At 39.2% G+C, this 12,226-nt stretch overlaps 2 protein-coding genes and 1 long non-coding RNA gene across 3 annotated transcripts; all 3 read left to right on the forward strand.

The window, feature by feature from the left end:
• Window positions 1-426: 426 nt before the first annotated feature.
• LOC141828966 (uncharacterized) lies at window positions 427-3,545 on the forward strand. The gene is made up of 3 exons (XR_012601862.1): window positions 427-533; window positions 3,134-3,217; window positions 3,489-3,545. It is a non-coding gene; the product is annotated as an uncharacterized LOC141828966 (long non-coding RNA).
• A 2,861-nt stretch (window positions 3,546-6,406) lies between these two features.
• Window positions 6,407-8,259, forward strand: LOC141829751 (AT-hook motif nuclear-localized protein 1-like). Its single transcript, XM_074717268.1, has 5 exons — window positions 6,407-6,779; window positions 6,928-6,995; window positions 7,111-7,242; window positions 7,602-7,763; window positions 7,844-8,259. The coding sequence occupies exons 1-5, from the start codon at window positions 6,407-6,409 to the stop codon at window positions 8,135-8,137; spliced, it is 1,029 nt and encodes a 342-aa protein (XP_074573369.1). The 3' UTR covers window positions 8,138-8,259.
• A 2,221-nt stretch (window positions 8,260-10,480) lies between these two features.
• On the forward strand, window positions 10,481-11,940 carry LOC141830120 (uncharacterized). Its single transcript, XM_074717608.1, has 2 exons — window positions 10,481-10,508; window positions 10,608-11,940. Exon 2 carries the CDS (start codon window positions 10,851-10,853, stop codon window positions 11,817-11,819), a length of 969 nt encoding a protein of 322 aa, XP_074573709.1. The 5' UTR covers window positions 10,481-10,508; window positions 10,608-10,850; the 3' UTR covers window positions 11,820-11,940.
• The last annotated feature ends 286 nt before the right edge of the window (window positions 11,941-12,226 follow it).

A 12,226-nucleotide genomic window follows, 5' to 3' on the forward strand; every position in this document is an offset into this window, starting at 1 on the left:
TCCACTGATGGAACCTTTATTCCTTCCCATGTTTCGACTTTCGTATATATATATATATATATTTTTTTTTTAAAAAAAAGACTTTTTTTATGGTATTAACAGATTTTTGCTTTTTTTTTTTTAAAAAAGGCTGGCAATTGCTCCGGTCCGGCTCATTTTAATATATATATATATATATATATATATATATATATATATATATATATATATATATATATAAAGGATTTTCTTTTATGGTATTAACAGATTTTTGCTTTTTTTTTTTTTTTTAAAAAAAAAGGCTGGCAATTGCTCCGGTCCGGCTCATTTTAATTTCCCGGTCGAACGTTTTGAAGCCAACGCCGGTTTAAACAGACCCTCGGTTTCCTCTTCGCCTTCCTCCGTAACTTTCGTCTTTCCCCACCGCCGATGAGGATCCCGAAGCGGAGAGGGTGGCGGCCGTCGATCCTTCCGCCACCATCGGTTCTCCGCAGGCCTAGCGATTGACCTACACCGACGGCTTGGACGCTGTCTTGTTCTGCTACGGTACGGCGGTACGCTTTCGTCTATCTCCCCTAGAGCATTGTGTTGTTTATGTCATATCTGAACCGTATACCCCATTCTAGCCAGTAGCGTTGTTGACATTTTTGAGATATCGAACTTATCATTGCCCTTGGCGATGGAATCGTTCTAAAAGTTTCTATTGAGTCCTATCTGACGAAGCTAATTGTGTTGCTACTTGTTTGTTGGAGCGCTTGGCAACGCACCAAGATGATAGTGCCTTCAAAGTGTTTGTGTTAAGTTCAGAGTGAACTTATCTGAACGATAATATGCTCCTACATTTGTGTGCATTCTGAAGGTTGGGCTGCTCGACAAGTGACATGGCTGATGTGATACTATCTATTGCTTGACGTTTGCACAATTTGCAGTTTCGAGCTTTCTCGTTCATTCTTTTATGAAATGGACAGAAACACGCTTGATTCTAGTTTCTATAATAATTTGATATGAAAGAGGTAGCTCAGTTGTCTAAGAAACTAAAATCTGTATTTACGAGAGCTATAAGGTAGAGACTATATTAGGATCAGTTTGTGTAGGGAGGACCAAACCCTGAGGATCTGTGACTGTGAGGTTAAGATTTAACATTATAAAAATGACCTATATCATGCAATTAATCTGTATCAGAATAACTAACATTATTAATATTACTGCTTAGAGAGTCGTTCAGCTATGATTTAATATTTGACTATTTTTGTGCAATGAGAAGGATATCTAAAATTAATTTAACTGATGATAAGTTCATTAACAAAAAATGTTTGGTGCAAGAAACACTTGATTGATTTAAATTTTAAGAATGTCCGAGATTGAATAGCCAAATAGAATTGTCAATTTCATCTTTACAAAATGAATGACCAAACATAACTGCCGTTGGGAAATATTACTGAAGCAATCCGATTCCCAACAAAAATATATATGATAATATCAATCAAACTCCATCCAAAGCCTTATCGAATTGGTTCGGCCTTGATTACCTTGTATTTTCTGCCCAAATTGCTCAGGACTATGAACAAGTGTATTATTGAACTGATAGAAAATATATCTAGTTCATTAGCTATACTGGAAGCATGAGACTAATAATATGTTCATTAATTTTCACTAATTATTTTTGAAAACAAACCTATTAATTTGTTGATCAATGAAATGTGAAAAAAAAATCAACACAGATGTTTAAGATTTTTGTTGATTAGGAAACTTAAAAAGTAATAACAATAATGAATATGATAATTGACATATCAGTTTTTCTACATATAAATCTCTTTATATACATAACGTTAATTTGGTTGTAACGGCTTATACAAGTTCAAGTTAGACCATCTGAAACAGATGATTACCTAGTATGCAAAGCAAAACAAAATGATAAACCAAATTTTCTCTTTGAATCTGTTTCAGGGTATAATGTCCACCCAAATCAAATATGCATCAACAATAGTTACCTAACTTACATGCTCTATCTCTGGTAATAAATAACCTTCTGGCTTCTGAATTCTGATTGAGTTTATATTTTTATTTATCACAAATTTAAAACTTCAGGTTTCCTTCAAATCAGTACATATGTCAGGCAAAAATATTTCCTTTATGAAAGAAATTGGAAAACTTCAAATGTGCTATTAACAATGTTGAAATAAGTTAATATCAGTATTTAGTTAGATGGATTTTCCTTCTGTAATTTAGTTGTAAAATCGTATACAGTCAGGAAAATCTGAGCTTTTTGTTGATTATATTTAAAGTGTTTTGAACAGTAAGGGTGTATAAATTTGAGCAGATCTACCCCAAAATTCTGATGTGGGACCATTCGTTTCATCTTGAGCACAGTGGTTTGGATGATGCAATTATCTATTTTAGTCATTGACTTAATGTATAGTCGAGTCCTTCAAAGGAGAGGAACCATGAGAGCCCAATAACAACGTACAGTTTGTGAATTATATGCCAGTGAGACATTGACTCAACGTAGGATTTAGTCTCAAGAAGCAGAAGGGTCACATAGGCAAATTCTATTGTACTACTGTTTCTGTATTTGATGTCAGTGGTGACGCTATGAGCCTGCTCCTGCTTCGTAAGACATTTGATCATGGTCCACCTTATTCCTATTTCGGAATAAAAATTGCTCCTTCTTCTTTGACGACTTTGAGTTAGCTCTTTCAGTTTCATTTGCCCTCCATTCCATTGTCTTTTGTACCCACCATTTCCAGTATGGCTCATTCAGCTCCATAGATCCTTGGCAAATAGTTATCTATGAGAAATCAAGTTGCTAAATTCAGTTTTTTCAGTTTTGTGTCGACAACTTATTTAGAATTAAAGAAGTGAAATGCCGAGTGGAAACTTAATCACAGCTGCTATATTTGTGCAGTCTCATAATTCCATCAACTTTAAATTTTTAGTTCACGAATCTAGTGAATATTAGTTCTTTATTACATTATCCTTATTTTCTGACTATTTGCCTGGTGTTCTCCCAAAAGAAGGTTGGAAAAATCACAAAAATCAGATCGGCACAACTAAACTAAACAAATGGTCGACACTCAGCCTTTTGTGCACTTTAAGTCTAGATTCATCTTTAAAAGGGTTGCATTGTGGTATATGGAAGCTTTTTCTTTTGCAGGAGATTTTAGACGCTGGAGAGCGAGCAAAGCAACATGTGGACTTATCGGACAGTGGAGGGAACCTAGGTGAACTGGTGGATGAGGTTTGACTCCATCTTCAAGCTTTTCTCCTATATCCAATCCTACTTCATAACTTCCATTTAATGTTTTAAAAGTTGCCATATAGTTTAGCATTGGATGCTGTATTGTATTTACACTTTAATTATTACCTGCAGCTTTGTTTCAGGTTTTTGTTTTCTCCTTTTTAAGTGTGCTGATAAAAAAATAATGTCCGAACACTTTCTCCCCTTTTGTTTTATGCAATAAATCTGCAGTTGAACACTTAAATATTGTCGAATTTGTTGATTAATGTAGAATCGTATCCCTTCTTCCAAGATTTTTTATTGGAAACTGCAGTCATTCAAAAACAAGGGGAAGAGGACAAGGTATTCTATTTTCTTTTTGAATCATATTGTTTATGGGGGAAAAAATAGTAATTTTCTTCAAACAGGCATTTCTTGATGCATTAACTAATGCCAATCTCTACCTTCACAGTTCATTACCCATGTGGATTTTTAGTTATCCTAAAAAGTTATTTTCCACTTGTTGAAATGTGATGTACTTAGGCAAATTGAATAGATGTCTTTCCATTTAACAATCTTATTTTCTTCGTCTCAGCTTATATTTAAAGATTACGTCCAATTGCTTTACTACCCTGGCCTGCCTCAGGATTATATATGCATGTGGCCATCGAATCGAACATATAGGAATGCTTGTAATTTATTTAAGAGAAAACCTAAAATAGTCGTAATGATTAGTCAAAAATCTAATATTCTATGTCGTTAGGTTTGAACTGGTGGAATAATCCAAGGTGGGTGACGAGAAGCAGTATCACCGTCAAATATAGCAATCAAAATAATAATTATAGTATATATTTTTTAAACATTTTCTTAAATTTAAATAAAATATCACATCAATTCAGTAAACACATATATATTAGGATGTCCATTTGAATTAATAGATATTTGCGATCCCTTTACAATTTTAATACGCATGTAGACATTTTATTATGAGAAAAGTTAGCAAACATTTAGAAGACTGTGGGATGAATTTCAGAATTAATAAGTTTGATGCGAAATTCTTAGTTTGTTTGTCCTTTTTCTTGCATGCTCTATACTATTAAGTCACATTCCAATAGATGCTTACGGATATCCAATTCATTTAGTTGGGTATATATGGATACTAGTTTCAACCTTATGGCATGAGTATAATTAGAGGAATGAATACTTATGATCGCTCTTTGTTAATTACTTAGATCAAAATTGTAGCTGAATCCAACAGCTGAAAAGGAGCCTTTGTATGCCTCAAATTGTTTATAACTTTGTATTTATTAAAGGTGCATTTTGCCCCAGTGATATGCCAAAAATACTCTTCTCTCTAAATCATGCGAGAAAATCATGTCAGACGAAAGTGAAGTGCCACTGAAATATTTTTTAGTTGTTAAGCTGTTTTGGTTAAAATGATTTGGATATTAGGAAGCAAGTTGGTAAAATGTATTACAGAGATAAATGCAGATGGTGAATACTGAATAATACTAAATACTACTCTGTGACAGATGGGTCAGAGACATACAGTCGCAAGAGACGACGACCATGAACGTGAAAGTTTCATGCTGCTTGGAAATTGATATTGAACAACTCTTCTTTTATCTCTTCTTTTATCTCTAGCTCTCACGGTAATTTCCTTTTCTACTCCCAGTTTCTCTTCTCCTGCCACTGCTCCTCTCTCTCTCTGAATTTGTGCCATCTAATACTAAATTCTTTCTCTTACACCGCGTGCATGCATTGCCTCTCTCTCTGTGTTGGGAGGTGAACCCTTCCTACTTAGAGACAGACGATTACTCTCTGTAATACCATTTTTTTAAAGTATTCAAGCATTCCCATCCAAGCAGTGTGCGGGACCAGTCTGTTTTCCTGCTCTCTCCTCTCTCCCTGTCGCATTTTAGGACCTGTTTATCTGGGCGATGATAGAAGATGAGTGGAAAATATGAAGTTCGAGATCATTCCCTTTGTTTACCTGGAATAAGGAAAGGTTTACCTTTGTTTACCTGGGTTGAAAAAGAAAACTAGGAGGAAGGAACTCCAATCTTGTCCGGTCACGTACCATTGGGCAGGCACAGGCTCAGTGTAATAGTGGAGAAATTCCTTCATCTGCTTCATTTAAAGAAATGACCAGGGATTGTTGACAAGGGCTCAGAGTCCTTGTTATTGTCTTGAGCAGGAAATTGAGAGAGGCGACGAACAAGGTGATTGATGACGTTTTAGAGATTGTCAATGACAACTCCACAAGAGTTAGAGAGGTCGAACATCAACCATAGTTCAATTTGAAGTTGGTGTACGTACCTCAGTGAAGGTGCAAGCGACTGGCTAAGAGATTTAGAGGATGAGAATTCTTTTATGTCATATCAATACTTTTTATGAATGGATTAATTCATTCATTTTAGCTTATTTATATATTCAAACTAGATCACATGACTAATATCACAACTAAAGGCTAGGATAAAACTATGAATACTTTTTAATCCAATTTTTTCCATCTTCCTCCTTTGTTTATTCAAATAAACATCTTTGGAGGGTTTCTTTTACACTCTCTGCTCTCCTTTCACCTCTCCCTGGAAGGAAAACATATAGACAATATCACTTTTCTTGGTACTTGGCTTAATTAGACTACCCTACCAAGTTGGAATAAAAGTAAACAATTTCATTTCCACGTGAAGAAGGCTCCTTTTGCTGTCTCAAAATTGCAATTTTATTTTCTTTTCAAAAGCTACAATATAGAAAAAGAAGACTCTTGATGGAAACGTCATGCATGAAAGAATGCTACTACTCTGCAAATAAATGCCTAGTTTCACTGCTTTTTCCTCTTTCATATTTTAATTCTGGAATTGTCTTTTGCTTTCTTCCTTCTTTTGTTTTCTTTTTATTGTTTTCATGCTCGACTTATGTCGATGAATTAAAGATAAGAGACGAGCTTCCCAACCTTTTGCCAGTTGCCATCCTTCAATGTCTTCCTTCTCTGTTAGCTTATTTTCACCGCATTAACTTGAAAGAGAGAGAGAGAGAGAGAGAGAGAGAGAGAGAGAGAGAGAGATGAGACGAGTAACAAGACGGCAGGAGTTCATATTTAGAGCATAACGGAGGAAGCTCAATATTTGAAAGCTGGGGAGGGAAGCAAGCAAGAACGCTCTCGCCTTCACAAAAAACAACCTTTTTGTTGATTAATTTCTTTTATTCATGGAAGGAGTTGCACCTGGTGGAATCGCCGGAGATATAGTCGGAGGAACGGAAGCGAAGCAGTACTCTGCATCTTCTACTTCTTCTCCGTCTCCGCCTCCGTCGCCGCCACCGGCATTTCCCTCGGTAGCAATCGCAGGAGCTCATGGTATGGCGGCGGCGCCGGAGGCAGCAGGCCTGGCCACGGGAATGATGGCAGGTGCCAGCGACCTTTTCCGGGGGAAAAAGCGAGGGAGGCCGAGGAAGTACGGGTCCGACGGCATGGCTCTGGCGCTGACGTCACCCAGCTCCGGCTCCCCTTTCTCCTCGGACGGCAAACAAAGTAAAGGGCGGCCGCCAGGGTCGGGCAAGAACCAGCTCCTCGCTGCTCTTGGTAATGATGACTCCAGTTACAGTCTGCACCTCCATCTCTTCCTTCTTTATCTCACTGTTTTGAGTCTTGATGCAAATTAAACTATTTGCATGAAAAATATATACTACAAAAGTAATTTTTAATTTTGATTTGCTTGATCTCTACGTAGGAGAGTGGTTCGCGCACTCAGCTGGTGGAAATTTTACACCCCATGTAGTCACCATTTCTGCAGGGGAGGTGAAACATTTCGAACAAAACTTAGATTTTTTTTCTCTTCTTTTGTTGTTGTTGTTGTAATGTTTTCCTTATTTTCTTTTTGGATATGGATGATTTGATGGGGCATTTGATGAAGGATGTTGCTGCAAGAATACTTTCCTTCTCGCAAAAGGGACCGCAATCTATCTGCATACTATCTGCCAATGGAGCCATCTCCAATGTCACCTTAAGGCAGCCTGGTTCTTCCGGTGGCACCTTGACTTATGAGGTGATTGAGCTGAACACCATTCAATCATTTTCTGTGTTTGCTTCTTCTATTAAATGTTCACCATTTTGCATATAATCTGGCATTGTGTTCTGGTTAGAAAATATCCTCGATGAACTATGTTTAGGAATTAAGGATTGTTACCTTTGAGTTGATGGTCTCGTTGGTTCAAAAATGAGAGCACATCATTCAGTTTGATGGTTAGGCAGAGTTTAGCCAACGACTCAGTAATAACATTTTTGGCATACATGTTGGACAATTAGTATCGAACGATTCTGATGATACTGGCTGTCGATCACCCACTTGTTTATTGAAAATTTCTCATTTTTTCTTCATCTAATCTTGCCCATGACCATAAGCAGGGCCGGTTTGAGATTCTATCCCTGTCTGGATCCTTCACACTCACTGAAATCGGAGGCATTCGAAGTCGAACTGGCGGGATCAGTGTGTCGCTTGCAGGTCCTGATGGTCGTGTTATTGGTGGAGGGATCGCCGGAACATTGCTTGCAGCTAGTCCAATTCAAGTACTGCAAATTACCTTGTTAAGCTTAATTTGGTTTCACCATGAACACTACCTTAACTTATTAGTCTTTTCCATTATCAGGTGGTGGTTGGAAGCTTCACTCCAAACACTTTCAAAGACCCAAAACCAAAGCCTACACCACAACCACCTCCTCAAGCATTGCCCGTAACCGCCGGTCCACTCGCAGCCGCAAGGCCTATTTCACAGGCAAACCCCCAAGTTGACTGTGAGACACCCACCTTAACATTGCCCGTCCAACCCGAAGTCGGAAACATGGATAACCCTACTCTTCATGCTGCAAGTTGGCATGGACTGCAGTCATCGGAACACAAGGCTTCTCCAGATATAAACATATGTCTGCATGGAGAGTATTGACACAGATGTAATTCTCTTCGCACCTTAACACTACCAAGTTAGTCCAATATGCTCAGTAATGATTCTGCTAGAAATGTATTAGGTTAGGGATTAGTTAATTAGGAGTTTTCTTGATGATTGAATAGTGATAGATTGATGGATCCATCTAGATTATGTTTTCAAGCTTAAGGTTATTTATTTGGGTTGTTAAACTTGTTTAACCTCATTTATTAAATACTTTGCTATCTCTACTCAACTCTAGCTTCTACTAAATTCATTATGATTTTATCAATGATCCATTAAATAATTCGATATTATATATGTATTTATAGGATCAATAATCAAAATATACATACAAATTCCAAACCATTAAAATCCTGCTGTCTAAATAACAAACTGGCCATGTATTTAGAAACTCTTACCAATTTCCCTAAACACTGTTAGTCATAAACATACATGCTAAACAACTTCTTTTAATAATGCCATATGCTGAAGCAAGTTAGCTAATTTTGAGATTAATTAGCAAGTTGGATTAGTTTTATTAATTTTTGTGTGGTGAAGTGAAGTCTTAGCATAATTATTTTCAGTTTCTAGGCGACCATGACAGCATATAACAGGCCAAAATGGCTAAAAATTTCAAAACTTTTTTTTTTCAGAGGAATAGTGAGATGAAGACACTGTATGTATATTTTAATTTGCAGCACGTAATATAATTATAATGAGCTATGCTGGTTTGGCACATGTGTATCATGAAAGCAATGGGGCAAATGGATGAGATTCGTCAGAAAATGATCTTTCTTTATCGTCAGACAATATTTCAGAAGGTAGAAGATGAGAAGATGAACATGAGCAAGCAGGTAATAAACATTAAAGAATATTGAACTTCCGGAGAATAAGGCAAATGACGATGTGGAGATAAGGATATCCTCCAACCTGCAATTAAAAATAAAATTAGTGTGACATATCAAAATAAACCTAACTCCTGTCAGTGACGATTAACACTTGAATGGGAAGCTCAATTTGATGAAATATTCTACTTTATAGTACAAAATGAAGTATTTGAAAGCAACTGAAGGTACCAGTTAGAACAGAATTAGAGATATAAAAATGGCCCCAGCAAGTAGCTCATTTGGATTACATGCATTACTTCCCTCAAAATAAGGATTGAATTACTTGTTTAACTTCTTTTGGTCATACATGGTTGGTTATACACAGATGTAGAGATTATCTGCAAGCTTTGACATCATAAAGAGTTGGACGATGATCATCATGGCAATATGATCCAAAGTTTAAGCTGAAACAATAGAAACTCAAGTATGAGAAGGAGTCCAAACACTCACATCAATAAAAAAGAAAAGAAAAGAAAATTTGAAAAAAGACTAGCATCTGAATCCTTAGAGCCTAAAGGGTTATATTATTACACAACTCATATCACCAGTTTCCTCTGCAGTATGTTTACTAGTCTCAATTAATCCATGTTTCTGGTCCTCAATATTTTTTTTTCTTTTGGCAACGTGGAAATGAGCAAGATTCCGGATGGCTTAGGTTGAGATCTTCATCCATGCAACTCTACTGTTGCTCTTCTTCCAACAACTTTGATCTAGTCATATCCAATTGGCTTTGTCAGGGAATCATCTCTACCTCTTGCCATGTGCAAATTGTACTCCTTGAAAACCAAAGGATAAACAAAGAAATCCCACTGAATAGATCAAAGAAGACTTTAATTGTTGGCTGCACCAGTGGTCCCTTTCGTTTGTAGATTTAAGAGTCATCAAACTTAGTCTGCTTGCTGCCATCATAGTTTTGTCCTCACTTGTTCTACCACTTGTTTGGCCCCACTTGTCACAAGCTGTTGTAAGATTTGAACCTAACCAAAAGTACGATTAGCACGAGGAAAACAAACCAACAGATACATAAATTGATAACTGGAAATGCTAGCGAAAGGAAACACTTCAGAAACTGCCATTGTGTAATTTCCTTAGCTCACTCGAACAGGCACGCCATGTGTGAGGCATTAAGTTCAATGGGGAGTGGGTCACATTAAATATGGGATGCAAACAAAGCAATGAAGGCCAACAGTGCACGGAGCTGTGTCAGACCTTTTAGTTGTTGAGCTGCAGTTGCTGCGTGCCATTTCCAACCAAAGCAGAGTTGCAGCAAATCAGATTCCTAGCAGAAGATGACCACATTTTCCTTGTTCCATGAAGCTTCCAAACTAATACCCGTGGGATAGGTACAGTGGTTAGCCCTCTTTCCTGCTACCTTGTGAGTTGTGAGGTGAGGCAGTTAGGGTTGGTACCTCTACTGACTGCTGTTTTTATTTAATGTCCTTCTAAACCAGTTGGTGATTCCTCCAGATGATCCCTCAGGCCTTGCATCAAATACAAGTCTGGTACTTAATTAGCTAAATCACTCTCCCTGCAATCTCTAAATAGGATGCCTCACAATTTCTGTTACTGACACTAAGCAAAGTATAATTCTCCCCTCTTAGTTTTTCAAATGAAACGAGGTTGATGTGCAAGAAAAGAACCTTAAAGCGGAGCAATTCCTATATCAATTCAAAGAATTCTTTGCTTTCCATCTCAGCTGAAGTAGCCATCAACAAAGAGGTTATCAGTCAGCAAGGCATACCTTATTCCTCCCTTCCCTTTTTGTTCTTCTCTTTCTTCCTGCCATGCTTTCCCCACAGAAAGATTTCAAATTGACTGCTTCTAAATTCGTTTGAGGAACAACAATGGTGAGCAAAGCAAAGAAGAGCCGCCACCTCTCCTCCAATCATCTCTTCTTTCCTCCGTCCATGAAGGATTTCGCCTCGTGCTTCAGCGAGCACGCTGTGAAGGTGTCCGACACCTCCTGTTCCAGGAGCAGCAGCAGTGGCAACTCGTCGGGGGTCGACCACACCGCTGCCACCTCTGTCGTCAGCTCGGTTACCTCCCTCTACCGCGCGAGGCTCTCCGCGCAGCGGGAGCTCCTCGTCAAGGTCACCTGGGCCAAGGGGCAGCTCAATCCCCTTCTATCAGTCGCCATCGACGACGGCTCATCAGCGAAAGCATTGGATGCGAATTGCCATCTATTGAGAAAGAAGAAAGGGAGCAGATCTTACATCTCCGTCAGGAATGGCGAGGTCGGGCTTCACTGGGACATCTCATCAGCCAACTTCGGGGCGGGTCCCGAGCCCAACGACGGGTTCTACATCGCGGTCGTGGTCGATTCAGAGTTCGCGCTGTTGCTGGGAGATCTGAGCGAGGAATTCGCGAAGAGGTTCGAGGAGGGGGCGCTCATGGCGGAGTGCTCGATGGTTTTCCGGCGAGAGCAAGTGGTCGGCGACGCGGCGACCCACACTACGAGGGCCCGGTTCCGCGAGGGCGGGGAGGAGCACGAGATCACGATCCGCTGCAGGGGGGAGGGGTGGGACGCGAGGGAGTCGGAACTGGAGGTGACGGTCGACGAGAAGCGAGTGGTGCACGCCCGGAGCCTGCGGTGGAACTTCCGGGGGAACCAGACGATCTTCATCGATGGCGCGCCGGTGGACATGATGTGGGACGTCCACGACTGGTGGTTCGGAGGCGGGTCGGCGGCCGTGTTCATGCTCCGCGCGAGGAGCGCCTTGGAGAGCCGGCTGTGGCTGGAGGAGGAGATGCTGCACCAGGAACGCGGCGCCGCCGGCTTCTCCCTCCTCATCCAAGCCTTCAAAACACCTTGATGCTTTGCAATTTCTTCTTCTTCTTCTTCTTCTTTAATTTTAATTTTTGTAAATTTTTTCCAATTCTCGTTTCTTTATAATTGTGTGATGTGTGTGTGTTTATTGATCTGAATTGACTTGTGAGAAGAAGTGCTGTGAATTGGCAGTTGAGTTTAACTGAATTTGTTTTGATAATTTTTCTTCATAGTAAAGATATTTGATGAAATTCTAACATTATCATCTTTAAATAAACGGAAAAAAAGTGATCTCTGCTACAGAAATGGAACGTTGGGAGTTGAGCACTCTATTTCGGCCGTTATCTAACGGCCTCAGCCAGATCCGTCCAACGGTCGCAGCACACGCGTCGCGATATGACAAAAAGCGCCTCCGGCTCGGCTATATATATTCCAACCCCCTCCTACGTTTCG

This window comes from Curcuma longa, chromosome 5 (genome assembly GCF_044706935.1).
Source record: "Curcuma longa cultivar G26 ecotype Majalengka, Jawa Barat chromosome 5, ITB_CL_G26_1.1, whole genome shotgun sequence".
Lineage (NCBI taxonomy): Eukaryota > Viridiplantae > Streptophyta > Magnoliopsida > Zingiberales > Zingiberaceae > Curcuma > Curcuma longa.